The sequence below is a fragment of the Protopterus annectens genome, chromosome 7.part0 (assembly GCF_019279795.1).
Source record: "Protopterus annectens isolate FY-2018-M chromosome 7.part0, PAN1.0, whole genome shotgun sequence".
NCBI classification, from domain to species: domain Eukaryota; kingdom Metazoa; phylum Chordata; order Ceratodontiformes; family Protopteridae; genus Protopterus; species Protopterus annectens.
In genome coordinates this window covers 404,056,016-404,080,801 of record NC_056739.1, presented here as the reverse complement: position 1 = coordinate 404,080,801, position 24,786 = coordinate 404,056,016, and the positions used below count along the sequence as shown (strand labels likewise).

Here is a 24,786-nt window from a genome sequence, read left to right as displayed (position 1 = left end):
CTGATTCTTGTAAAAGGCTAAGAGAATTCTTGTTTTTGCCTCAGCATAGGCCCTTGGCTATTCCCCCTGTACTGGATGTTGTTCAGGATGTAGGCTGCTCTTTACCCAGATTCTCTGCCTCCTGCCCGGTTAAACCAGATAGATACTACAGGGTTCGGGAGCTCACAAGTACTTATATAAGAGTCCTAGGGCTGATCCAGAAACTATTTCTCAAGGCCCCAAAGGTGTTAGGGCTTCTGTGGTTAAGAATCCAGTTCCTCTGGACAAGGATGCTAGGGCCCTGGATAGGTGGGGTAAAAAACTGTATACCTCTTCTACTTTGGCTATGAGAGCTTTAAATTGTCAGTTTCATATGCTCCGGTATCAAAATTATTTACTGGGACAATTGAAATGTAAAGTAGATGCTTTAGCTGAAGGTATTGAATGTAAGGAGCTTCAGGATTTAGTGCATGCTTCAGACCAGGTTGGTAAGCATTCTTTACAGTGTGGTTTTGATGCTTTACAAGCTTCTTCCAGGGTGGCTGCTACTAGTTCAGTTGTTCGCAGGCATGCCTGCCTTAAAGATCAGACCTTGTCAGAGCATGTTAAGGCTCGAATTATGGATGCTCCTCTGCAATCTGATGTTCTTTTTGGCCCTCCAGTAGAATCAGTTTTGAAAAAAATGGAGGAAAAAGTTAAGTCTATGCAGACAGTTAAGGACCTTTTACAGGTTCAGCCCCCTAAGTTCAGTAGGAATTGGCCTGCTAAGGGATGGTCTTTTCCCTCTTCGGATTTTCATTCTAGGGCAGGTCGGTGAGGGGTAGAGGGGGCTTCCTCTCAGGGCCCTGTTACTTCTAGGACTTTGAGTTCTTCTACCCCTTCTGCTGGGAGGGCAGGGTCAGTCCTTTCGAAACAGACCCAATGACCTGTGTCTTCAGCTGCGGACTCTGCTTTGCTGGCAGCTCCTCTAAAACTGGGACTTTTCAAAGGAATTGGCATTTGGTTACCCAGGACAAATGGGTATTGGACATAATAAATCGAGGCTACAAATTTTATTTTCACATTCCCTCCTTTCGGATGTGCCTCATCAGCAAAGACTGTTGGGAGCAATACAGGAAGTTCCTTCTGCGGAGGCGCAGGGTTTTACTCCGTCTTTTCTTAGTGCCAAAGAAAGGAAATGGAGACCAATTCTGGATTTGTCCATTCTAAACACCTTTCTGGAAATTCCAAAATTCAAGATGTTAACACTGCAACAGCTGTTACCTATGCTGGGCAGAGATCACTGGATGGTGACTCTGGATCTCATCTTCACATTCCTATCAGGCCCAGTTGCAGGAAATTCCTGAGATTTGAATGGGAATTTGCATTATCAGTTCTCTGCATTGCCCTTTGGCTTGTCTACTGCGCCCAGGGTATTCACAAAAGTCCTGGCTCCAGTAAGCTTTTCTCAGACTAAAAGGAATTCAAATTTATCCTTATCTGGACGACTGTTTGATTCTGGCTCACTTCATCAGCATCTGCAGTATGTAATGATAGTCTTAAGATGCCTAGGGTATTCTGTGAACGAAATAAAGTCCAGTCTAGTACCCTCACAAGAGCTGTGTTTTCTGGGTGTAAGACTGAATACAGCTGCTCAGATGGCATTTCTTACCCCGGACAAAACAAAGAAATCTTCACCTATACTTCCAACAGCTATCAGTAATGTCAGGCTGACTGCAAGGACAGTCCTTCAAGGTTCATGGCATCTTGCATTCTAGTACTTCCCAATGCCAAACTGCATATGAGGAAGCTACAATGGTATCTCAAAAGCGTTTGGACTCAACACAGCCATGATTTGGACACTGTCATTCGGATTCTACCTTGCATTCAGAAAGAATTTGTGTGGTGGGCTCAGGAATGTCACTTGCATATCAACATGAAAGAGATGCTGGCAGTTCAATTTGCTTTGGAAGCATTCAGGGACCTACTTCAACCAGGACTGGTGTTGATTCGAACAGACAACACGACTATCATGTGGTACATCAACAAGCAGGGGGGAACTCATTCTTACCCTCTTTGCAGACAAGCAATGCTGTTATGGGAAACTGCTTTAAATCTGCACATCACTCTTCGAGCACAGTTTCTGCCAGGAGTGCAAAATTCTTTGGCAGATGTTCTGAGCAGACAGATGGTGGATCCTCACGAATGGAAGTTGGACCCTCAAGTATTTCTTCAGTTGACCATGGCTTGGGGGACTCCAGACATAGATCTGTTCGCTTCTCCTCTGAATGTCCAACTGCCTCTGTTTTGCACAAGGCTGTTTCATCCAAAAGCCTGGAAAATAGATGCACTATCCTTCAGTTGGAGCAACCTTCACGTGTATGCTTTTCCTCCTTTGCCTCTTCTTCCAAAGGTACTGTTGAAAGTCAGGAGGGACAAACCTTGCATGATCCTTATAGCACCGGATTGGCCTCGTCAGCATTGGTACCCTCTGTTGAGGAGCTTAATTCATGGGACACCTTGGCCATTACCACAAATTCCTCACTTATTGTCTCAGGAAAACAATCATTTTCTCAATGTCAGGGTGCAATCCCTACACCTGACAGCCTGGCGCATCCTGTTTTAAAGAAAGAGGGCCTTTAGCTCCCTCAACAAGTTTTGGATGTTATTTTGGAAGCCAGACGACCTAGTACTCGAAAGGTTTATGCTGATAAATGGAAGAGATTTTTTCTTTGGAGTTCAGCTAAAGGCTTTGATGTCAATTTGCCTAATTTGAGTTGTACATTGCAATATTTGACTGTTTTACTGGACAGGGGTTTGTCCTTCTCTTCTGTAAAAGTGCATGCTGCAGCTATTTCTGCTCACTATGATTGTGACCCTCCTTTGTTTTCACATCCATTGGTTAAACAGTTTCTTAGAGGGGCAAAGAATATAAGAGCTCCTACTCCTGCCTGGGATCTTAATTTTGTTTTGGAAAAACTGACTCTGCCTCCTTTTGAACCTGCAGCTACAGCTGAATTGAAGTTGTTGTCGTGGAAGACTGCTTTTTTGTTGGCTGTTACTTCTGCTAGAAGGATATCTGAATTACAGGCCCTCATGGCAGTGGAACCTTTTCTGATTTTTCACAAGGACAGAGTTTCCTTACGTACTAATCCTACTTTTATGCCTAAAGTGATTTCTAATGTGGCATTGAACCAATCTATACATTTGCCTACTTTTTATGCTAACCCCCAAAATAAAGGGGAAAAAGTTTTGCATTCTGTGGATGTACATAGGCAGTTAAGATATTATTTGGACAGAACCAAAGAGTTCAGAAGATCTCAACAATTATTTGTTTCTTTTGCTTTGACTTCAACAAACTATTTCCAAGTGGATTGGCCATTGTATTGCTTTTGTTACTCTCATCATGGAAAGGATGTTCCAGTTGGGATCAGGCCTCATTCTACCTCTACTGCGGGTAGCTACTAAAGACATTCTAGAGGCAGCTACTTGGAGTTCTGTACATACATTTACAAAGCATTATCATTTACCTCTTTATTCTAGGTCTAGGGCTGGGTTTGCCACTGCAATCTTACAGGGCATGTTAGCAGCTCCTAATGCTATTTAGTTAGCCAGCCTCCCTTTTTCCGATTCTACCCATATGTAAGGACTGCAGCAATGGGAGGCGAAGAACATAGTACAGTTTGTACCTACCATAAATGTAGATGTTTTTAGGTTGGGTTTTGGGTGGTGTTTTTGCATTCTGGCGTCTGAGGCAAGAAAGACTGAGGATAGTCTGTGGTCATGCGCATTTGTACTGCTTGTGCTGGCGTCGGTCTCGGGCGTTGTGGACAGCGGAATACCCATATGTAAGGACTGCAGCAATGGAGATCCTCGAACATCTACATTTATGGTAGGTACAAAACTCTACTTTACTATGCCTAAGTCCTTGCTTTATCCTGCACTAAAAAGTGTGCTGTTTTGACAGACATTCGATGGCCTGCTTTATAAAGATCACTAATTCCCCTCTATCTTCCCCAGTCTCATTCTTCAGTTGTCTGTGCCTTGACACCTGTGTCCCACTCATTTTTATGTATCTTATTGAAGGACAAGAATGTGGATATATGTTACCGAAGAAACTTCTTTATTTGAATGCATCCTTTTCACTCAAGTATTTTCTTATACTGTCAGACTGCAGATGGGAGATTTTTATTTAATTCATTCTTACTTGGATGGGTTTGGAGCCGATCCTCTGTTCTGACTCAGCCGAATACACAGCTGGAAGTCTCAAACTTGGCTTGTGACAGGTAGGTATCTCAATATGCAGTGGTGCAGCTCTCCAGATCTCGTTTGTCGCTTTACGAGGTTGGATGTGCTCTTGGCCGTGACTAAGTTTTTTGTCTTTTTACACTTTACTAGTTTAAAGTTTTAGGATTCATACATTAGTAGTGTTTTTTGTGTGGTTAGTTAGATTTAGTGTGTAGCTTACTTTATCTCATTTCCTGTTGTGTGCTGTTGTTTGGCCATCGTTTTTTGCAGGCCTACTTGTATCCCGTAGTTAGTTATTGTAGTGGTGTGCTGTTTTAGTCTACACTTATAGTTAGTTTTGTCATTTAGCTCGTTTAAGTTAGAGAGCTAATTGCCTGTTTTAGTTAGAGGGCTAGTAATGGTATTGTTAGTGTGTGTGTGTGTGTGTGTGTGTGTGTGTGTGTGTGTGTGTGTGTGTGTGTGTGTGTGTGTGTGTGTGTGTGTGTGTGTGTGTGTGTGTGTGTGTGTTCTATCCTTGGTATCTAGGTCCGTTTAAGTTAGAGGTCCTAGTGCTTACCTTTAGTCAGAGCAAGTTAGTTTTCAGATATATCTTTAGTACTTCTTAGATGTGCAGTGTTTATTATCTTAGAGTGTGTTTATATATTTAGCAGTGTATTGAGTTATTTGCTATTTATAATGCTTTTGGGAACTTCTCTCTTCTATCATGTTTAAAGGCACTAGCGCGAAAGAGCATAAGCCTTCAGGCTTCAAAAAATGTCAGAAATGTACCCAGAAAATGTTTATTACAGACAGACATGTCATTTGTGTATATTGTTTAGGGGCTATGCATCTACAGGAGAATTGCAGTTTCTGCCACTCCTTTAGTGCACATGTGTTACGGGAGAGGAGAAACAAATTGTTAAGGGACTCTTAAAGCCGACCTTTGAGGAAGCTGTGCAGAGTGTTTCTTCTTCTTTATCGTCTTGTTCTTCAAAGAGGGACAAACCATCCAAAAGTCCATCTCCCGTCTCTTTGGCCCAGTCTGAGCCCCCAGAAAAATTGTCAAAACTTTTCAAACCATTTACCTCCTTGACTCCACAGGCCTCGGAACCGATGGAGGTCATCATTATTGACCAACCTGGTTCTTCGGCCCCAAGGTCTTCGGAGCCACAAGATACCGTGTCTCAGAACCGGTCCATTGACATTCCACCGGTCTCCCCTACCTTGAGCTCTCGTTCACCTTCTCTGTCTACCAGGTCCAGTAGGAGCATATCTGATGATGACATGGAGTGGGTGATGCGCAGACTCTTGAAGTCGCCGGCGCTAGCTAAATTGTTTTCAGCTCCAACCCATCGGGTCTTGGAGCCTTTCAAGACTCTCTTGCATTCACTGTTGTTCCTCCCCCGAGCCAAACCGGATCTTCAGAGCTGGAGTGCCTGGTACCACTTACTGTAGAACCATCAGTTCTGGGACCCCTTTGGGAGATTACGGAACCAACATCTGCTCTGACACTCTCGGCACCGTCCAGAGTGTCTGGGAGCCAGGGTTCTCCATCCGGCCCTGGGGGGACGCACGGACCCAAACTTCTTCGGTTCCAAGCTACCCCTTGGTGCATCGGCTCAAGTGAGCTTAGCTCCTATATTGGCCTCGTAGCTGGTCTCTTTGGGGCCCGGAGAGTCCTCCGTCTCCTCGGAGCCGAAGATACCCTTGGAACCAGTGGAGTCTGCATTCGAGCTGATGAGGATTATGCTGTCCCCCCTCTACAGCTCTAGATAGGGATACCGGCATTTGTCCCCCTGAGGCACCTCCCACGGGCTCGGCACCACCCAAGCCAAAGGGCAGCAGAGATCCAGAGGCTCAGGATCTCCCATTGGGCGAACCCCTCTCTTCTGAGTCCTCCCCAAAATACCCTTCAGAGGAACCCCCCTCGAAAGAGGACATGCAGAAGGAAGCTTATACATTTCCCTTGATGAGTCCGTCACCTCAGACACTGACCTCGAGGAGTCAGAAGGGTCCCTACAGTTGTCCTCTGGTGATATCTCATTTGCATATATCCTGGAGATCCTAAAGCAGAGAGGTGGCTGGAAAACCATCACCCTTTCTGATGAGGAGTCTGTGTACCTGAAGGCCTTTGGATCTCAACCTTCAGCTCCTGGGTGTCTCCCCCTTTTGATGAACTAGTGGACTTGGTCAGTCAAAAGGCATGGGAGTCACCTGACACTATGGAACCAGTCCCTCAGAGGCGAAACAAGTTTTTGTCAGCCCCTACTGGAAAAGATTTTCTCAAGGAGTGTACCTGTAAATGCTATGTTGGTGTCACCAGCAACCAAGAAGGAACTTTCCTAGACATCCTCATCTGTTCATCCTTCGAACAAAGATTCTCGAACGATAGACAGATACGGGAAGCATGTCTTTTCATCAGCTACTTTTACACTCTGATCGCTGAACTACCTCATTCACTTTACAAGGCTGCAAAGAGATCTCCTGAAAGAGCTAGGAGATACTCTGCAAGGTTCATTAGCTGTGGGGATGAATGATACAGTCTCCTCCCCGCTATCCACCGTAAATTCTGTCATCAACTCCTCCATGAGACTTGTATCTTATGCAGCGGATGGAGTGAGTAGGGCAGCGGGTTCAGGAATTTCCTTGAGGAGACACTCCTGGATGCACTTGTGTAATTTTGCGGAACCTTTTAAGTCTCCCTTTACTAACTCCCCCTTTGATGGTTCCTCACTTTTTGGACCCAAAGTAAAGGACACCCTCACCAGATGCGTGCATTTAGGGAAAGATCTCTTTGGTGTTGTGGAGTACGTTTTTTTGTACCTTCAAGACCTTACCCTAAAGGTCAGAAGAGTGGAGAAATGTGGTTCAAAAGATCTCGGGGAGCTTTCCAAGATGCACAAGGTGAATCCTTCCCCATGGTCAGAGGGGGAGGCAACAATGGTAGACATTGTCCCAGAGGCAGAGGGGGTCTGCAAAACCAGGGTGACCATGAATTATTTTGCGGACATCCCTATCATTGCTCCTGGAGGCAGTCGGGGGACATTTGTCTTTGTACCCATAAGCTTGGCAAAATATCGCAAAAGACAAGTGGGTACAAAGCATAATATCCAGAGGATATTCCATTCCTTTTTGCCACCCTGTCCCACAAATCAGAACAATCTCGGATATTCCACCCAATCTAAGGGAGCAAGCAAGTATAGAAATCCAAATGTTGCTGTACAAAAGAGTCACCCAAGAAGTAATCGCAGACCAAGCAGGATTCAGAACTTACTCAAGAATCTTTTTGGTGCCAAAATAACAGGGGACTGGAGATGCATATTGGATCTCGGCAAGTTAAACCAATCTGTCAAAAAATCAAAGTTCCAAATGGTGACACTGCAGTCAATACTTCACTTCTTAGGGAAAGACGATTGGATTTGCTCAATAGACCTTGCATACTACCACATAAAAATGGACAAAGCATCAAGGAGTCACTTACGTTTCTGGCTAGGAGGCAGTCATTATCAGTTCCGAGATCTGCCCTCTTGTCTCACTACAGCCCCCAGAGTGTTCATCTAATGCATGTCGGTAGTAACGGCTCACTTGAGACGTCTTGGATTCCAAGTGTTTCCATATCTGGACGACTGGGTCCTAACTGCCAGCACCAAGCATCTACTCCAACAAGCCAGGGATGCAGCATTGGAAATCTGTGCTCAGTTAGGCATAACAGTCAATTTACTAACATCTGCCTTGTTTCCCTGAGAACATATTACCTTCATAGGCGTAAACTTAGACACTGTTTCCATGATGGTACGTCTTCCAGCCGACAGAATTTCAGCCCTCAGACAGCAAATACTTCACCTTCTTCCCAAGGACAAGGTAAAGGCAAAGGTAGTTCTGAAACTCGTAGGGACAGTGGCTTCAACCATAGCACTAGTTCCTCTCGCCAGGATGCATATAAGAATCTTTCAATGGCTCCTGTTCTCCCAATAGTCGCTTCAAGAACTTCCTGTGTCCCACCTGATCAGAATAGCAGAGTCATGCAAAAAGGACCTACGGTGGTGGTTCCAGTCCAACCAAGTGACTATCGGGAGACTCTTTATTCCACAACATTCTATTGCTACAGTGACCACGGATGCTTCCCAGGTAGGGTCGGGGGGCATTATCTGGGAAGGATGGTCCAAGGTATTTGGCAGGACCACGAGACCCACTTGCATATCAATGTTCTAGAGATGAGAGCAGTGCTTCTGGCATTGCAAGCACTTCACGACTCTTTTCCACTGGGGATGATTGCTATACAGTCAGGCAATATGTCGGTGGTTTGGTACATAAACAAGGAGGAACCAAATCATACTCACTTTGTCGCAAGGCTCTGAAAGTTTGGCAATGGGCAATTTCTTCCCAACGCTTTCTATTAGTAATGCACATCCTGGGGAAATAGAGCATGATAGGCGACAAGCTCAGCAGGGCAATATTAATGCCTCATGACTGGTCTCTGAACCAGAACAAAATGGAAGAGATTTTCTGGAAATGGGGTCAGCCTTGCTGCAATCTTTTTGCCACTCCCATGAATGCCAAGTGCAACAGCTACTTTGCCCTAATTCCCCTGCCGGGGGAGACACCAAGAGAAGCACTTGTACATGATTGGCCCTTGGGACTTCTTTATGCCTTTCCCCCCGTTTCCTCTCATACCCAAAGTCATCCAGAAAGCAAAATCCTTGGGTAGCATGATGATTCTCATTGCCCCATATTGGTCTTGGCAGATTTGGTTCCCCTTCCTCTGGCCTCATCTTCAGGAGAAGCCGTGGACTCTGGACCCAGTTCCAGACCTTATGACACATATGTCCGGTGCACTTCATCCTTCTCTCCACACCCTCAACTTGACAGCATGGCTGCTCCACTTCCCAATTTAGGCTTCAAAACTTCACTCCAGCACTCAAACACATATTGATGTTCTGTTATAAAGTTTCTACTAGAAGACTGTATACTAGCAAGTGGAAAAGATTTTCTCACTGGGCACAAAATAGAAACATTGACCCTTTTTCTGCGTCTGTTCAGTCCATTCTAGAATTTCTGGCAGAACTCTTCCAGCAAGGCTCAGCTGCAGCAACTATTAGGGTCCAGCTGGCTACAATTACAAATTTCCACATTGGTGACCATTCTCCTAACTTAATGTCACACAGGTTGTGTAAACCATTTTTAAAAGGCGCTTCCTTATTGAGACCTCCTTTTAGGGAACCACCTCCTCCATGGGATTTAAATTTTGTCCCGTCTCAACTTACATTGCCACTGTTCGAGTCTTCTTCATCTTGTGACCTCAAATTTCTTTCCTGGAAGACCATTTTTCTAGTAGCCGTAACATCTGCCAGAAGAGTCTCAAGAATTGCAAGCACTGTCAATCAGACCTCCATATTTGGTCCTTCATAAGGCTCGGATATCGGTGCGAACTAATACATTCTTTATACCTAAGGTTTGTTCTCAATCCAATATCAATCAATCCATTAAGCTCCCATTGTTTTTCCCAACCATAGCAACAAGGTAGAGTATAAACTCCCATCAGTTGGAGGTGCATAGACAGCTCAGATTCTATTTGCATAGAACTAAAGATTTCAGGAAATCAATTATTCATCTCCCTCTCTGAGGCAAAAAAGGGTATGCCAGTTTCTAAAGTCACCCTTTCAAATGGGCTCTCAAATTGTATCACCTTTATCTACACCTCCAAAAATAGAGAGCTGACATTCAGAATTAGGAGTCACTCAACCATAGCATTAGCTATATCATCTGCTTTTCAGGCCAGAATGTCTGTGGACAGTATTTGTGCTGCAGCTACGTGGGCCAGGCCTCATACGTTTATCACTCATTACAAAGTGGATTTGGCCTCCAGGGACAGGGCCTCCTTTGGTTCCACTGTGCTCAAAGGTGTACTCTCATGAGCCACCTGGAAAAAAGGTGCTAGGGACACTGTCCCATCCAGGTAAGAATGAAGGCGAGATAGGACAACATAACATAAAGAAGTTATGTACTCACCATAACGTTCCATGTTTGTTGTCCATGTCGCCATTCATTCTAATGACCCCTCCCTCCTTCCCCCGTCCAAGGAATATATGTATATATATATATATATATATATATATATGTATATGTATATGTATATATATATATATATATATATATATATATATATATTACTCATTACTGTGTTAGCAGCAACCAAGATCTGGAGAGTTCCATCACTGCATTATGGGATACCTACCTGTCACGAGACAAGTTTGAGACTTCCAGCTGTGTATTTGGCCGAGTCAGAGACGAGGATCGGCTCTGAACCCATCCAAGTAAGAATGAATGGCGAGAAGGGCAACAAACATGGAATGTTATAGTGAGTACATAATTTCTTTTTTTGCATCAGTTGTAGAACTGCCAGTAAAGTAATTTCTGTAAATAGTGCAGCTCTCAAATATTACTGGCTTTTATTTCAAAATAATAAATTATCATTGTGGTTGTGCTAAGTTTAGATGGTATTTTGTGAAAAGGTGCTCAAATGTTACTCCCAGAGGTGAAAATTCTGAATGTAACTGTTTTCTTTTTCTCTTAAGTTCCAGTGGCTGACAGTAAAAGACAGAACTGTCCTGATACCTCAGATAATGGAACAGTCACAGAATCTTCTCTTACCATGGTGAGTGGCCTTGTCTTTGTCAAGAAGTTAACTCTTCAAAATGTTTATTGCTGTGTTGTAGTAGTTTTGGAGCATTGCTGAGGGTCATCACAGGAGTCATTGTTGCAGTCTTATCCTTGGAAATTAGCCACAGGTGGGCATCCATTTTATAATCTGACTTTTCCAAAGCATTTGAACATCCCTTGCGTAAGATATCAGCTGATGCTGGGCTACAAAGGCGAGTAGCACCTGTCGTTTTCTTTCTTTTTTTTTTTTTTTTTGTCATGGTAAGCAGTTTGTGGTAAGTCAGTCTTTCTCAGTCTTAGTTTTAATAATGAAATTTCTGCAGTAGGATCCAAAAACTTTTTGTAATGCCTTAAAGTACTGTAAGATGTCCCTACTTTGATCACTGTTGCAGTATCCCAAACTACTGAGTTAGCTTACTCGATAACCTGGACATCTGGCCTGCATACCCAAGCATAAGGGCACATAAGCAAAAGTGTGATTATAAAGCCCCAGACACTCACTCTATTAGTCTGAATGCAGGTCTTACACCTGTTGGTCTGTTCTACGAGTGGTCATTGGTACTGTTGGCCTTCACTGATTCAGATAAATGCCCCATTGGTGAACCTTCCTTATTTTTTCTCAATTACATTGCTGTTTGCTGTTCTCTTAGATGTCAGCTAGGAGGGAAAGTGCTATTGCAGTAGGCAGGTTCACTGAAAGGATCGTAATTCCCAGTGCTTTTTCTGTTTAGATGCATTGCATGACTGTAAAAATTGATGTTAAGTTGACTATCTCGTCTTCGTTTCTTGCTTGTTGGGATCGGCCATCTGCTATAGCTCAAGAGCTGTTTACTGGCTCGAGGCTACCCCTTATCCCATGATGCCTAGTGCTAGCTACCCAGATCTTGTTTGCCGCTTCAGCTGCGAGGTTCGTTGTTACTGGCTCAGGCTTGTATAAGTTTTATTGAACTACTTTTTCTGTGAGATTAGGGTTTTTTCTCGTAGTTTATTGTTTAAATTAATAGTCGCTAACTAGTTTGTTGTAGTTTAGTGTATTTGTAGTTTTCCCTTAGAACTCGTTTATATTAGAGAGGTTTCCCCCTCCCCCCCTTTCCCTCTTGTAGGTAGCATCTTAGTTTAAGCTTTTTCTTCTTTCTGATTGTTAGGTAGCCATTTAAGTTAGAGGCTACCGAGTTTAAAAAAAAAACAAAACTATCTTTAACTGTAGTATTCTGTGTATTTTTTGTTTTTTGTGGTTAGTGTCTGGTTTTAGTTTTGCTGTTCGGCCTTTTGGCCAAAACAACTCAGTGTAGTATCTGTCTAGTTGTGGATATGTCTAAAGAATCCAGGGTGTCTGGATTCAAGAATTGTGACTCATGCTGTCAGAAATGTCTCTGACAGATGGGCACACTTCTTGCATCTATTGGTTAGGCGCAGTGTACCTGCAGGACTCTTGTTCTGTATGCCATGCATGTAGCCCAAGAGTTCTGCAGGAGCGCAAAAATAAGCTTATTTTGAGGGATCTTCTTAAGCCCTAGTATTCACCGGCCAAGGCTCAGCCTGTGAAATCTCCTAAACCGACCAAATCGTCAGCTCCCAGCTCGGAGCCATCATTGGCCCAAGCCTTACCTACTACTTCGGTTCCGGCTGGAACCGAGGAATCTGCCTCCCCGTCGGCTCCAGCAGTACCTTCGGAGCCGTTGCGGACCCACAAGAGGCCAAGGTCCCCTTCTGTGGAGTCTATACATTCGGCTCCTTGGTCTCCCCTGTTGCAGAGTGACCGCAGTCACAGATCCTCCCACTCTTCTCGGTCCTCTAGGCTCTCGGATCACGACGTGGAGAAGAGTGGTCAGTAGGTTGTTGAAGTCGCAGACACTGGCCAAAATGTTATCCAGCCCTCCTCAACAGGTGTCGGCTCCGTCCGCTTCTATTGATGTTCCTCCTCCGACTCCATTGAGCTCAGAGCCGGAGTTTGTTGGGGTTCCAATCATGGAACCGTCGGCTCCGACAACTATTTCTCCTTCGGTTCCGTCGTCAGCTCCGATCCCCTCGATGGTGCCGTCCGTCGAGGGATCTGGTCACCGAGACTCCCTCGTCGGCTCTGAGGGGGCGAATGGCATCGGACACATGCCTGACCCCGTTCTCCCTCTCGGAGCGTCGGCGCAGGTGAGCTCGGCTCCTACATCGGCCTCGGAGCCATCTCCCTCGGTGTGGAGGAGGATTCCGGTTTCCTCGGAACCGGAGCCTTCTCTGCATCGTGGCAGGGATGCCTTCGATGTCATGAGGAGTGTACTGGCCTCTGAGTCAGCTCCACTTTTGACCCCACTGGCTCTGTCCCCTGTAGTGCCTGCGGCAACCTCTGCCTCTCCTCCAGACCCCAAGCGTGGGGCACTGGCACTCCAGAGCACCCCATTGGGTGTTTCCTCTTCTTCCGAGGCCTCCCCTGATCATTCAAAGGAGCCCCCTCGGAAGAGGAAGTGCAAGAGGAAGCACATTGACTCCCCCGAGTCTGTCACTTTGGATACAGATTTGGGTGAATCGGAAGGGTCCCCGAGATCCCCCTCTGAAGATGTTTCCTTTTCAGACATCCTAGAAATGCTTAAGCAGAGGGGGAACTGGAATGTCCTAGCCCCTACCGAGGACGAATCTGTATTCCTGGATGCGTTTGGTTCCTGACCTTCCACCTCCTGGGTTTCACCGCTTTTCAATCCACTAATGTCAGTGGTGGCTCGAAGGGCTTGGTCAGCCCCGGATACAGTGGAACCAACCCTGAGGAGACCCGGCAAGTTTATCACTGCACCCCCTGATAAACAGTTCCTTACTAAGGGTGTTCCCGTAGATGCCATGGTGGTAGCAGCAGCCACTAAAAAGGAGTTAGCGGAAACTTCTTCCTATGTCCATCCTCCTAACAAGGAGTCTAGGACCATGGATAGATACCTTTTCCATGAGGTCACTGAATTACTTATGCCATTTTACCAGGCTTCAGAGGGAGCTCCTGAAAGAGCTCGGAGATGCCCTTCATGATCCATCAGCTGAAGGGGCTCAAGCTAAAATGGTTTCTCATCTGGCGACCCTTAATTCTGTAGTCAACTCCTCCATGAGGCTCATTTCCTATGCAGCCGATGGTGTGAGTAGAGCCGCAGGTACAGGTGTGGCCCTCAGGAGACACACATGGATGCGGCTGTGTAATTTTACGGAACCTTTTAGAGCGTCGTTCACCAACACTCCCTTTGACGGTTCCTTTCTTTTTGGACCACAGGTGAAAGACACTCTGACTAGGTGTGAACAGGAAGGCAAGACTCTCTCTGCCGTGGGAGTCCGTTTTTCCACTCCTTCCAGACCATACCCCAAGGGTCAAAAGAGTGGTAAAATGTGGTTTAGGAAATCCCAGGGAGCCTCGCCTGACACACGTAGTGATTTTTCCTCCAGGGGCAGAGGAGGAAACAACAACAGATGCCGCCCTCGTGGCAGAGGGGGTCCGCAGAACCAGGGCAGCAGAGAATCCTTCTCTGACAAGCCCTTCCAGCATCCCTGAAGGGTTGCCCAGCTGCCCGCCTCTGGTGACAGTCGGGGGGAAAACTTTCACTGTACCCAAATGCCTGGCAGAATGCAAGACAAATGGGTACACTCATTCATATCCGGAGGCTACATAATTCCCTTCTTTCAACACCCCTTACCGTCAGGCGAATCCCTTCTAGATGTTCCACCAAATCTGAGGGCCCAAGCAGTCATAGAAGTTTCAAGACTGCTAGAAAAAAGAGTCATCCAGGAAGTCCCGGCAGACCAACACGGATCCGGAACTTACTCAAGGTTCTTTTTGGTACCAAAAAAGACGGGACCAATATTGGATCTCAGCAGACTAAACAAGTCTGTTCAAAGAACAAGGTTTCGGATGGTCACACTACAGTCCATTCTACCCTTTTTGGGTCAGGACAATTGGATGTGCTCAGTAGATCTTCAGGATGCATACTGTCACATCAAAATGGACAGGTGCTCCAGGAGGTTCCTTTGCTTCCGGCTGGGAGCCAGTCATTACCAGATCAGAGCTCTGCCCTTTGGTCTCACCAACGCCCCCAACGTATTCACCAAATGCATGGCAGTAGTCACGGCTCACCTGAGGCATCGAGGATTCCAGGTGTTTCTATATCTAGGCGACTGGCTCCTTACTGCTACTACCAGGCATCAACTCCTTCAAGCCAGAGACTATACAATTACAATTTGTTCCCAGCTAGGCATTTCTATAAATTTTGAAAAATCTGCCTTGTTGCCCTGTCAATCTATTACCTATCTAGGAGCAGATTTAGATACAGAAGTATGTCCGCAAGGCTACTGCCAGACAGGGTGGCCACAATTCCTCAGCAAGTTCATATCCTCTTGCAATGCAAAAGGGTACAAGTCAGGTTGTTCTTTCAAACTCTGGGTTCTATGGCAGCGGCAATTCTTCTGATACGTATGGCCTGTTTTCACATGAGAATTCTTCAGTGGCTTCTTTTCACACAGTGGTCCTTTCAGCAACTCCCCATGTCTCACATGATCATGATTACAGAAACATGGAAAAGGCACCTTTCCTGGTGGATGGTCTCCCCACTAGTGTCTCAGGGCAGACCATTCATCAAGCCCCCTCCGGTTGCCACAGTGACCACAGATGCCTCACTGATAGGGTGGGGGGGGCCATTATCTGGGCAGGACAGTCCAAGGCACTTGGCAGCCTCACGAGTACCATCTGCACATAAATGTCTTGGAGATGAGAGCCGTGCTCTTAGCGTTGCAAGCCCTTCAGGACTCTCTCCCTTCTTGGACCATTGCAATTCAAACTGACAACATGTCAGTGGTGTGGTACACCAACAAGCAGGGTGGAACCAGGTCCTACCCCCTATGTCGAGAAGCACTCAGACTCTGGCAGTGGGCGATTTCCTCCCAATGATTTCTGATTGCGACGCACATCCCTGGGAAGTCCAACGTCATAGCGGACAGGCTCAGCAGAGCTATTCTCATGCCTCATGAGTGGTCTCTGAATCAGGTAGTTGTGGATCTGATGATCTGCAAATGGGGACAGCCTTGCTGTGATCTGTTTGCCACCCCCTTCAACAGCAAATGCAGCAACTACTTCTCCCTTTTACCGCTTCCTGGTCACCCTCCCAGAGACGCTCTAGTCCACGATTGGCCTCAGGGACTTCTTTATGCCTTCCCTCCGTTTCCTCTTATACCCAAACTCATACAGAAAGCTTTTCCATTGGGTTGCAAAATGATCCTCATTGCCCCCTACTGGCCTCGACAGATATGGTTTCTGTTCCTGCACCGTTACCTCCTCGAGCAGCCCTGGACTCTGGATCCTATTCCAGACCTGCTGATTCATCAGTCAGGAGAGCTGCATCAATCCCTCCAAACACTCCAGCTCACAGCTTGGTTGATCCAATTCCGACCCTAGCCAGGCTTCCCAGCATTTCCCCGGCTGTGCGTGAGATTATTGTCTCCTCTCACAAATCCACTACTAGGAAGACTTATGCTAGGAAATGGAAACGTTTCTCTTGTTGGACAGAGGCTAGGCACATAGATCCCTTTTCAGCCCCAGTTCACGAAATCTTGGAGTTCCTAACAGAGCTTTTTCATTCTGGGTCTGCTTCTGCTACAATCAGGGTTCAACTAGCGGCCATCTCTAACTTTCATGTCGGTTTTTCTAATCTAAACATTATGTCTCATAAGCTGTGTAAAGCCTTTCTCAGAGGGACTACTCTCCTTAGGCCCCCAGTGAGAGATTCCCCCCCTCCTTAGGACCTTAATTTAGTACTAACCTCCGTGATTATGCCCCCTTTTGAACCGGCAGCATCCTCCTCCATTAAGTTTCTATCTTGGAAAACTCTTTCTGGTAGTTATTACCTCAACCAGATATGTCTCTGAACTTCAGGCACTAAGTATTCGTCCTCCGTACTTAGTTTTTCATAAGGACAAGGTTGCTCTGAGAACTAATCCCTCCTTCCTTCCGAAAGTCTGCTCAGAAAATAATCTAAACCAATCTATAGACCTACTTGTGTTTTTCCATAACCACACCAACAAGGCAGAATACAAATTACACCTTTTGGATGTTCATAGACAATTGCGTTTTTACCTGCATAGAACGAAGGATATAAGAAAGTCGGACCAACTTTTCCTTTCCTATGCTAGGGGCAAACAGGGTCTTCCATTTTCCAAAGTGACCCTGTCCAGGTGGTTGTCTCACATTATTACCTTCATCTATCAACTAAGGAACAAAGAGTTGTCTATCAAACAGAAAGGTCATTCTACTAGGGCTTTGGCCACCTCTGTAGCCTTCCAGTCTAGGTTGCCCATCGACTCTTTCTGTCCCGCTGCTACGTGGGCAAATCCTCATACCTTTATTTCTCATTACAAGTTAGACTTGGTCTCCAGGAGTAGAGCTAACTTTGGTTCCACTGTTCTGAAGAGTCTGTTCCAATGAGCCGCCCAGGATCGTAGGTGCTAGGGACACTGTCCCAACAAGCAAGAAACGAAGGTGAGATAGACAACTTAACATAAAGAAGTTATGTACCTACCATAATGTTCCATGTTAGTTGTTTTCGTCTCGTCTTCTTTCTTGCGTCCCCCCCCCCTCCATCCCCCTGTCCTGTTGGACCGAGAGGAGTTCAGGTTTCACTGGCTGAGTGTTCTCTGGTTTGTTTCCTCTACTGACTTAGAGATTATGACAGGTAGGTTTAACCTTCTGCTTGGAGGGGTTTGATTCTGTAGCTATGGCTGGGGTTAGCTATTTCAAACGAGATCTGGATAGCTAGCGCTAGGCATCATGGGATAAGGGGTAGCCTCGAGCCAGTAAACAGCTCTTGAACTATAAAAGATGGCAGAATCGGAGCTGAGGATCGGCTCCAATCCCAGCAAGCAAGAAAGAAGGCGAAATGAAGACAACTAACATGTAATGTTATGGTAGGTACATAACTTCTTTTTCAGTCTCTATCCTTTGTCCAAAAGATGTTAAGAATGCAACTTTGTCTTTCAACTCCTACATGAAAACCCCAAAATTTAAGCTCCTCGCCCAAGCAAAATTGCAGATCTTTACACCCCTGACATCCCACCTGTACAAAACAAAATGATTGAGGTCTAGGTCTGATTTTGACTGCCCAGTCAAACTCTGATGTACCTGCAGAGGTTTCAGAACAAGTGGTACACCTGACACCTTTTCAGATGCCTGCTACCATGACCCTTCTGGAGACTGGTATGGCATCTGAGGTAAGCTACCGAATATGGAGGCCAGTATGGCATCTGAAGTTTGCACATCTGAAATGACTAAAGTTACTGATGATGGTGAGAAGGGAGAACCTCACTTAATAATTTTCAAAGGACCCAAAGGCATACCACAAATCCTCATTAGAAAGGAAATTACAGTGTAGCTGATTGAGGTTAGTCAGGGGTCCGAAACTTCATGTGTAGTCAAAGCTGATGTCGCACCTAGGAAGAAAAAAAAGAAAGTAAAAATGTTTCTTCGTCTCAGATTTCCAAAGAAAATGTGTTGAAGGATTGTTCACAGGACCTATTTAAGGCCCTAATGGTTTTTAAGCCACTGCTTTTTGCAGGGCCTACTACTACTACTACTACTGTTTCTCATTCCAGTACTTCCTGTAAGAGACAGTTAAACACTTCTGACTCAGTTGAGCACCCCTTGACCTACTCCTCGTAGATCCACTCACCAGGCAACTGGCTTTTGATAATAGAGATTCCCTTTCTCCGGACTCCCTTGTTTATGAAACACTGTTTGTGAAAATTTGATAATGTGATGAAATTATTTTGAATGGGAATCCATGCAAATTTTTGAGGTTCAACAGAGACCCCATAACCTCTTTGAAATAGGCACCTCTGCTCCTGCATCTGTACCATGTGTTCTGGAGGCTTTCTTTAATGCCTTTGCATCCCTTTTCACTGCAACTGTTTCCCACAGCCACCAGCCCCTAAAAGACCCGATAGGTTTTACTAACTACCTGAAGATTTAAAATGTCTGCACAAAAACCCTGTGGCAAGACCCACTGTGTTTTTCATGTCTACGGACAGACCCTCTAAATGACTTCCTGCTGCCAATGCTCTACCCTTAGAGAGGTGGGCTAATGGTTAAAATCTTCACCTCAAAAACCCAAGGTATAGGGTTTAATTCTGACCTTGAGTTATTGGCTTGGCTTAAAAATAACCCTTCAGGGCAGTCAGCCTAGTATTCACCTATAAACATGTTTATGGCCTTACTGGAAAAGCTCACTCAGACTGTGCCATAGACTGCTATGAGGTGAAAGGTTAGTTTGTTTTCCTTACATTACTTATAGTTTCTATTACTTTATTCTTTTCTTCTTTTGTGTATGCTGTGATGTATTTTTATTACGCTGTGTTTCAGTCGTATTCTGTTTTCTATTGCATATTTAAAGTAGGAAAGCAACCATAGCTGTGTCTCTTGTGAGTCGCACAGAAATGTAAAATTTCTTCACCCTCCCACTTTTGTGCTGTTGCGTTTTTAAAATCACTGTCCCTGTAGTTGCCTGTTTTTTATGTTGATTTGAACACACAGTTCTTTCCCGTTACTCTTTATTGGCTATTGTCAGTAAGCACAAAATTCATTATTTTGTGACGTTACTCCCTCTTCAGCTGTTTAATATTATATTGGTCCGCCCTCCTGCTGTATTCCATAGAGCCAGAATACTAAGTGCCCACCCTTGTCCAATCTGTCTTGCACATTTAAAATTAGTGTTTTTCCCCTTAGACTACTAAAGCTTGATTTCCATCTTACCATTGAAATCTGTAACATCTAGTCCAAGACCACCAATAACTGGGGAGCCCACATTCTGCCTTTCAGTAGTCATTTTTGGATTAGAGCTTCTGTTTTGCTTCTAGTGAGAGAAGGAGCATAGGGACATTATTTATTGGAGACTGCTGATCACCAGAAAGCCTGGCAACTGTTTCATATCTACCAACTTGGAATTTGTTATACTGTTTCTGTCCTGGTGAGAGAATGAGCAGAAGGCTTTGATTCCTGATGGTCACTGATTGGGCAGTGAGTGTTATGAGAGACCATCCTGTTTGATTTGGTTGCTATTCAAGGCATCTATCTGGAAATGGCTACAGACTCCTGCATCATTTGGGACAAGACTTTTTATCACAAAGGAGACAGTGACCTGCTTCTCATCTTGGGATTAGTGCTGCTGTTTTGTTTCTGGTGAAAGGAGAAGAAGCAAGGGGGCATTGTATCCCAGCAGCATGAAGATGTGGTGAGAACATCACTAGCAGTAACTGGGTAGAAGCCAAATAGGTGAAGCCCCACCGTTCATCTTTCTAGACAAAGGTAATTTCTTTTCCGTAGGTACTGCTTGATTACGTACTGTGTAACTTAACTTCAGAATATCTCCCTAAATACTTCATAAATTGTCAGGGTCTACTTCAGTAACTTCCCTTCAAGTGTTTGGCAGTGCTCTGAATAGATGCAGCCACTTTGTTGACATTTTTCATGTAAAAGCACCCTTGAAATTTCACCAGTGCCTAGTTGCACACAGGGCAGCTAGTTTTGATAGTGACCAGTACTGCCCTCAGAGTTGCAGATATGATATTCCTGACTTTACTGTGTATTATCACCGCACCTTTCTGATCAGTAAAAAAGGGTCTTTTACCACGGATATGAACTTTCCCACTGTCTCCATTACCAGCTTGGTGGATGTGGGCATACTGAAGCAATGTAGAAATTGCCTAATGTTTGCTGACAACCAACTAATTTTCAAAGAAGCTGATAAGGTGTATGAAAGATATGTTTACCCAATGTCACTGGAGGCAAAGCCCTCACATGTAAACACTCATGATGTCAATCAGGTTGTCAGTAGTACACACATTGCACCCATCACACACAGCATGAAACAGACACATAGACTCATATATGCTGATGTACTTAAATGTTACGCCAAAGACCATCTAGATGAAGCACACACAGCAAATGGACTCTTTCAAAAGACTACCCACATCAGCACATACAGAGACGTATCGCTGAGCCTCTGTATCTAAGCCCATAAGGTGAGCCACCATACAGCCCAACATTTTGGTCACTAGAGATTCCATTGTGAGACACACTGATGTCTCTCTCACTAGGCTGAGTAAGGAGGAAGTCACAATCAATTTTTTATCAGGGATCAGGATCCACCATATTAACCCATGAACTCTGGTCATTGGACCACAAGTACCAGTATGACTCCATTATAGTCCACGTGGGTGTAGATGACCTGAGACATAACCTCCCTAGACGTCATGGAGCTCTTGGAATGTGTCCTGGCTGGTATGAGAAACATTCTTAATTCTCAGGGATGATGACATAATATGAATGGAAGATGACTGATTTTACTACCTGTAAAATTATCCAGAATTCATCTCCTTGTCCAGCACTAAATAAAATTCTACACAACTATGTTCCCAGTCAGTCATTACAGTCCAGTGACCAAAAACTCCTCTCTGTCTACAAACTTAGCAAATCTGCTGGGCATTGTCTGTATTCATACCGTATAGTCATGCCATGTTGCTAAGGCCTGGAGTTCCTTATCTGTGTCCTTCAGGTCAATACCCTTCATCCCATCCTTCAAAACCTCCTAGTCAAAGGCTGGTTCTTTCCTTGCTCAACACCAGGATAAACTATTTGTAAATGTGAACAAATACCTATTGTTAACTTACATCTCCTATTTCTCCCTTATTCAGTCACTTTAGTTATTTCAATTGTTCTTCCCTGGCTTTCTCTCTAACTATAGCATAAGCCAGGTTTTCTCGCACTTCATATTGCTGTTCTTATTTGTATTGTACTAAATTACCTTTAATTTCTGTATAAACTGGCTAAAATGTATCTAACTATTAAATCGTTATCATGTAACTTGTATTTATTGTTAACCGTTTTTGTATTTATATATTGTTAATGTTTGTATAATTTGGTATAATTATGTAAACTGTAGTTATTTTTTGTATTATTTTTACAGATTGTAAATTTATTGTTAAAGTGTTTTATAATACTTTGTGAAGTTTTTTTTCCCCGAGCCCCCGCTAAAAATGGGCTCCTACCCAGTCAGACTTTCCTGGTAATCCAGTGTCAATAAATATGTAAAATAAGTAATTGGCTTAGTTTCTGCTGTCATTCTAAGGGAGTGCAATATTTGTCAGCATATAACACTGCTTTGCCAGGGATGGTCTGCACCTCTAGCCTTTTGAATATTGGCTAAAACATTGTCCACCCCCATAGTGCCATTTTTAGGCAATCTAAACTGAAAATACTTACAACATAGCAAGTAAAAAACAAGAAATCTAAATGCTCAGTCCTAGGAGTCTAAACAAAGTAAGTAACTCCACTCTACTCCTTTCCTGACCTCACCTTAGAGAATACTAACATATGTGCAGTCACTGAGACATGGTTTAAAGCCATGGAGAGCACCCCAGCTGTGCAAGGAAATGATGCCATCCCCAAAATTAGATCAGCTACTACACAGACCAGGACTAAAGGTGGAGGTGTCCTGATTTACATAAAAAAATTGTGTGTGTGTGTATATATATATATATATATATATATATATATACACACATTTATATATATATATATCTGTGTGTGTTTTTATATATATATATATATATATATATATATATATATATACACACACACACACACACACACACACACACACACACAATGTGTGTGTACATATATATTTACATACACACACAAATCAAGGCTGGTCAAGCAGGATGGTTGAGCTTCTCCACATTCAGATCACCATAAGCAAAATCCTGTACCACTTCCTTGGAAGATGCAGGTTCCTCTCTTTGACTCAGAAAATCTGTAACATGTATTTAACTGGAAACCCTCACCAGCCAACTCATAACTATATTCATGGTCATCTTTAATTACTCCACTATTAACCGGGAATCACATATGACATCAAACAAGCACACAAAGAGCTTCCTGGATTTTGTAAACACAAACTCCTTGGATCAGATTGTCTGTATACCAACCAGGGGCACAAACATACTGAATCTTGTCCCCAGTAATATGGAAGAGCGCTGCACACCCCCTAATGTAATGTCATCTGTGGGAATGTCAGAACACAACACTGTTTCCTTTGAAGTGAAAATAAAACCTGGAACCCCAAGTTACCCTGGAATGTTCAGAAACTACTCCAAGGCTAATTTCCTACTATTAAGTGATAACCTGTCAAAATTTCAAGCCCCTCTACACATTCAGATTGCTTCTGCCTATGAAAAACATTTCACAGAAACCCTATACAAGCACATTAATAGCTGCATAGAGGCATCTGTTCCCTCCAGGAATAAGTATAGAACTAACTGAAAAATCTAGCCATTTTGGTAGGATTACATCAATAAGATGTTTAACAGAAGGAAGAAAATTACAGCAAAAATTAGAAGGTGTAGCATGTGTCAAGGTAAAGGTGATCTCATCAAACTAAAACAAGTCTATGGACAAAAAGTCTACCAAAGCCAAATTTGAGGTATATTTGGCCTGCCAGGCCAAGAACAGCCATGTGACATTTTTTAGCTACGTCTGCAACCTCAAAGGTAGTACAGAGTTGTGTGCAGAGCTCATTGTTAATGGCGTCAGCTTTACTGAGCTAGAAGATATGGCAAACCTACTGGGAGACAAATTCAGCTCTAAACATCCCCCCTTCAGGAAATCCCATCAAAATATAACTGACCCCCTCCAACTATCACTTGGGAACAGATCTTTAGTACATTCGCTAAGGCCAAGAACACTACGTCAGTGGGCCCCAACAGTATCCTAAGCTGCCTTCTAAATAGCATGAAAAATATCCTGTTAGGCTGTCTAGAATCACTGTTTAACTGTAGCCTCCAAACATGCTTCATACTTCAAAAGTGGAGAACAGCAACAGTCATCCCTGTGCACAAACGTGGGCAATCTACAGACCCTGGAAACTATAGACACAGGTGTCACTATGCAAAGCCATGGAAAGAATTATCATGGAAATTATTAATAATGACATAGGAAACCTCCAGCCACTGGACCCAACCCAGTTTGATTTCATCAAGGACAGGTCATTCTTTCTCAGCCTGGTGCACTTCTTTGAGAAGGTCACCAAAGCAATGGACGAAGGCAAAATGGTTCACACTGCCTACCTTGACCTGGCCAAAATATTTCACACAGTACTTCACTCTGGCATTGTTGACAAACTCAAGAAGTGAGGTGTAAACCCTTATGTCACTCAGTAGATAGCGAACTGTCTCACAGACAGGACACAAGATGTTAGAATTGGGGAGTCCACTTCTTACAAAGAGGCCAGTCACCAGCAGAATCCCTTGGGGATCAGTCCTGGCACTGCTTCTTTTTGGCATCTACTTCTTTGAAGTCAAGGCCTATGTCATGGGCCTTTGACTGAACAAATTTGCAGACAGTTGCAAGTTATGAGCAGTCATAGAATAGTCCATCGAAGGGCTGACACAGTCAACTGACTGGTGTCAGAGCCATGACTTAAAACTAAATGCCAAGAAATATGTAATAGTATCATTCAGGAAGTTAGTCGCCTTGGTAACTCACATTGACAACACACCTCTATGTCAACCCTGGAAGTTGGGGACTTGGGAGGCACACGTAGTCAGTAATCTAGCCTTTGACCATCAGTAACGTGTGTATAGTAATAAGGAAATCATTCTACATTGTGCAACTTACAAAGGTGTGGCATCTAGGTTCAAGGAGGTTATTGTTCCACTGTATTCAGCATTCATCAGACTTATCACTGAGTACAGCACCCCCTTTGGTACATACCTAACCAGTCACATCTAACATTTGGAACGTCCACAGAGTTTTCCTCACTAAAAGAATACAGGGTGTAAATAACATGTTCTATGCAGGCCCCCTTCCATCTCCTGTAGGCTGTTAAAGGGAGATCTGTGCCTGGCATGCAAGACTTTGGACCCCACTCTGATGGACCTTAC

General features: G+C 44.2%; 1 protein-coding gene across 1 annotated transcript in view; it reads left to right on the top strand.

The window, feature by feature from the left end:
* Window positions 1-24,786, top strand: part of LOC122805962 (zinc finger CCCH domain-containing protein 11A-like) — a 1,052,395-nt gene that overhangs the window by 588,856 nt on the left and 438,753 nt on the right. The window contains exon 16 of the mRNA XM_044076203.1: window positions 10,761-10,840. Within this exon, the coding sequence (XP_043932138.1) occupies window positions 10,761-10,840 (80 nt within the window). The remainder of the gene's footprint in view (window positions 1-10,760; window positions 10,841-24,786) is intronic.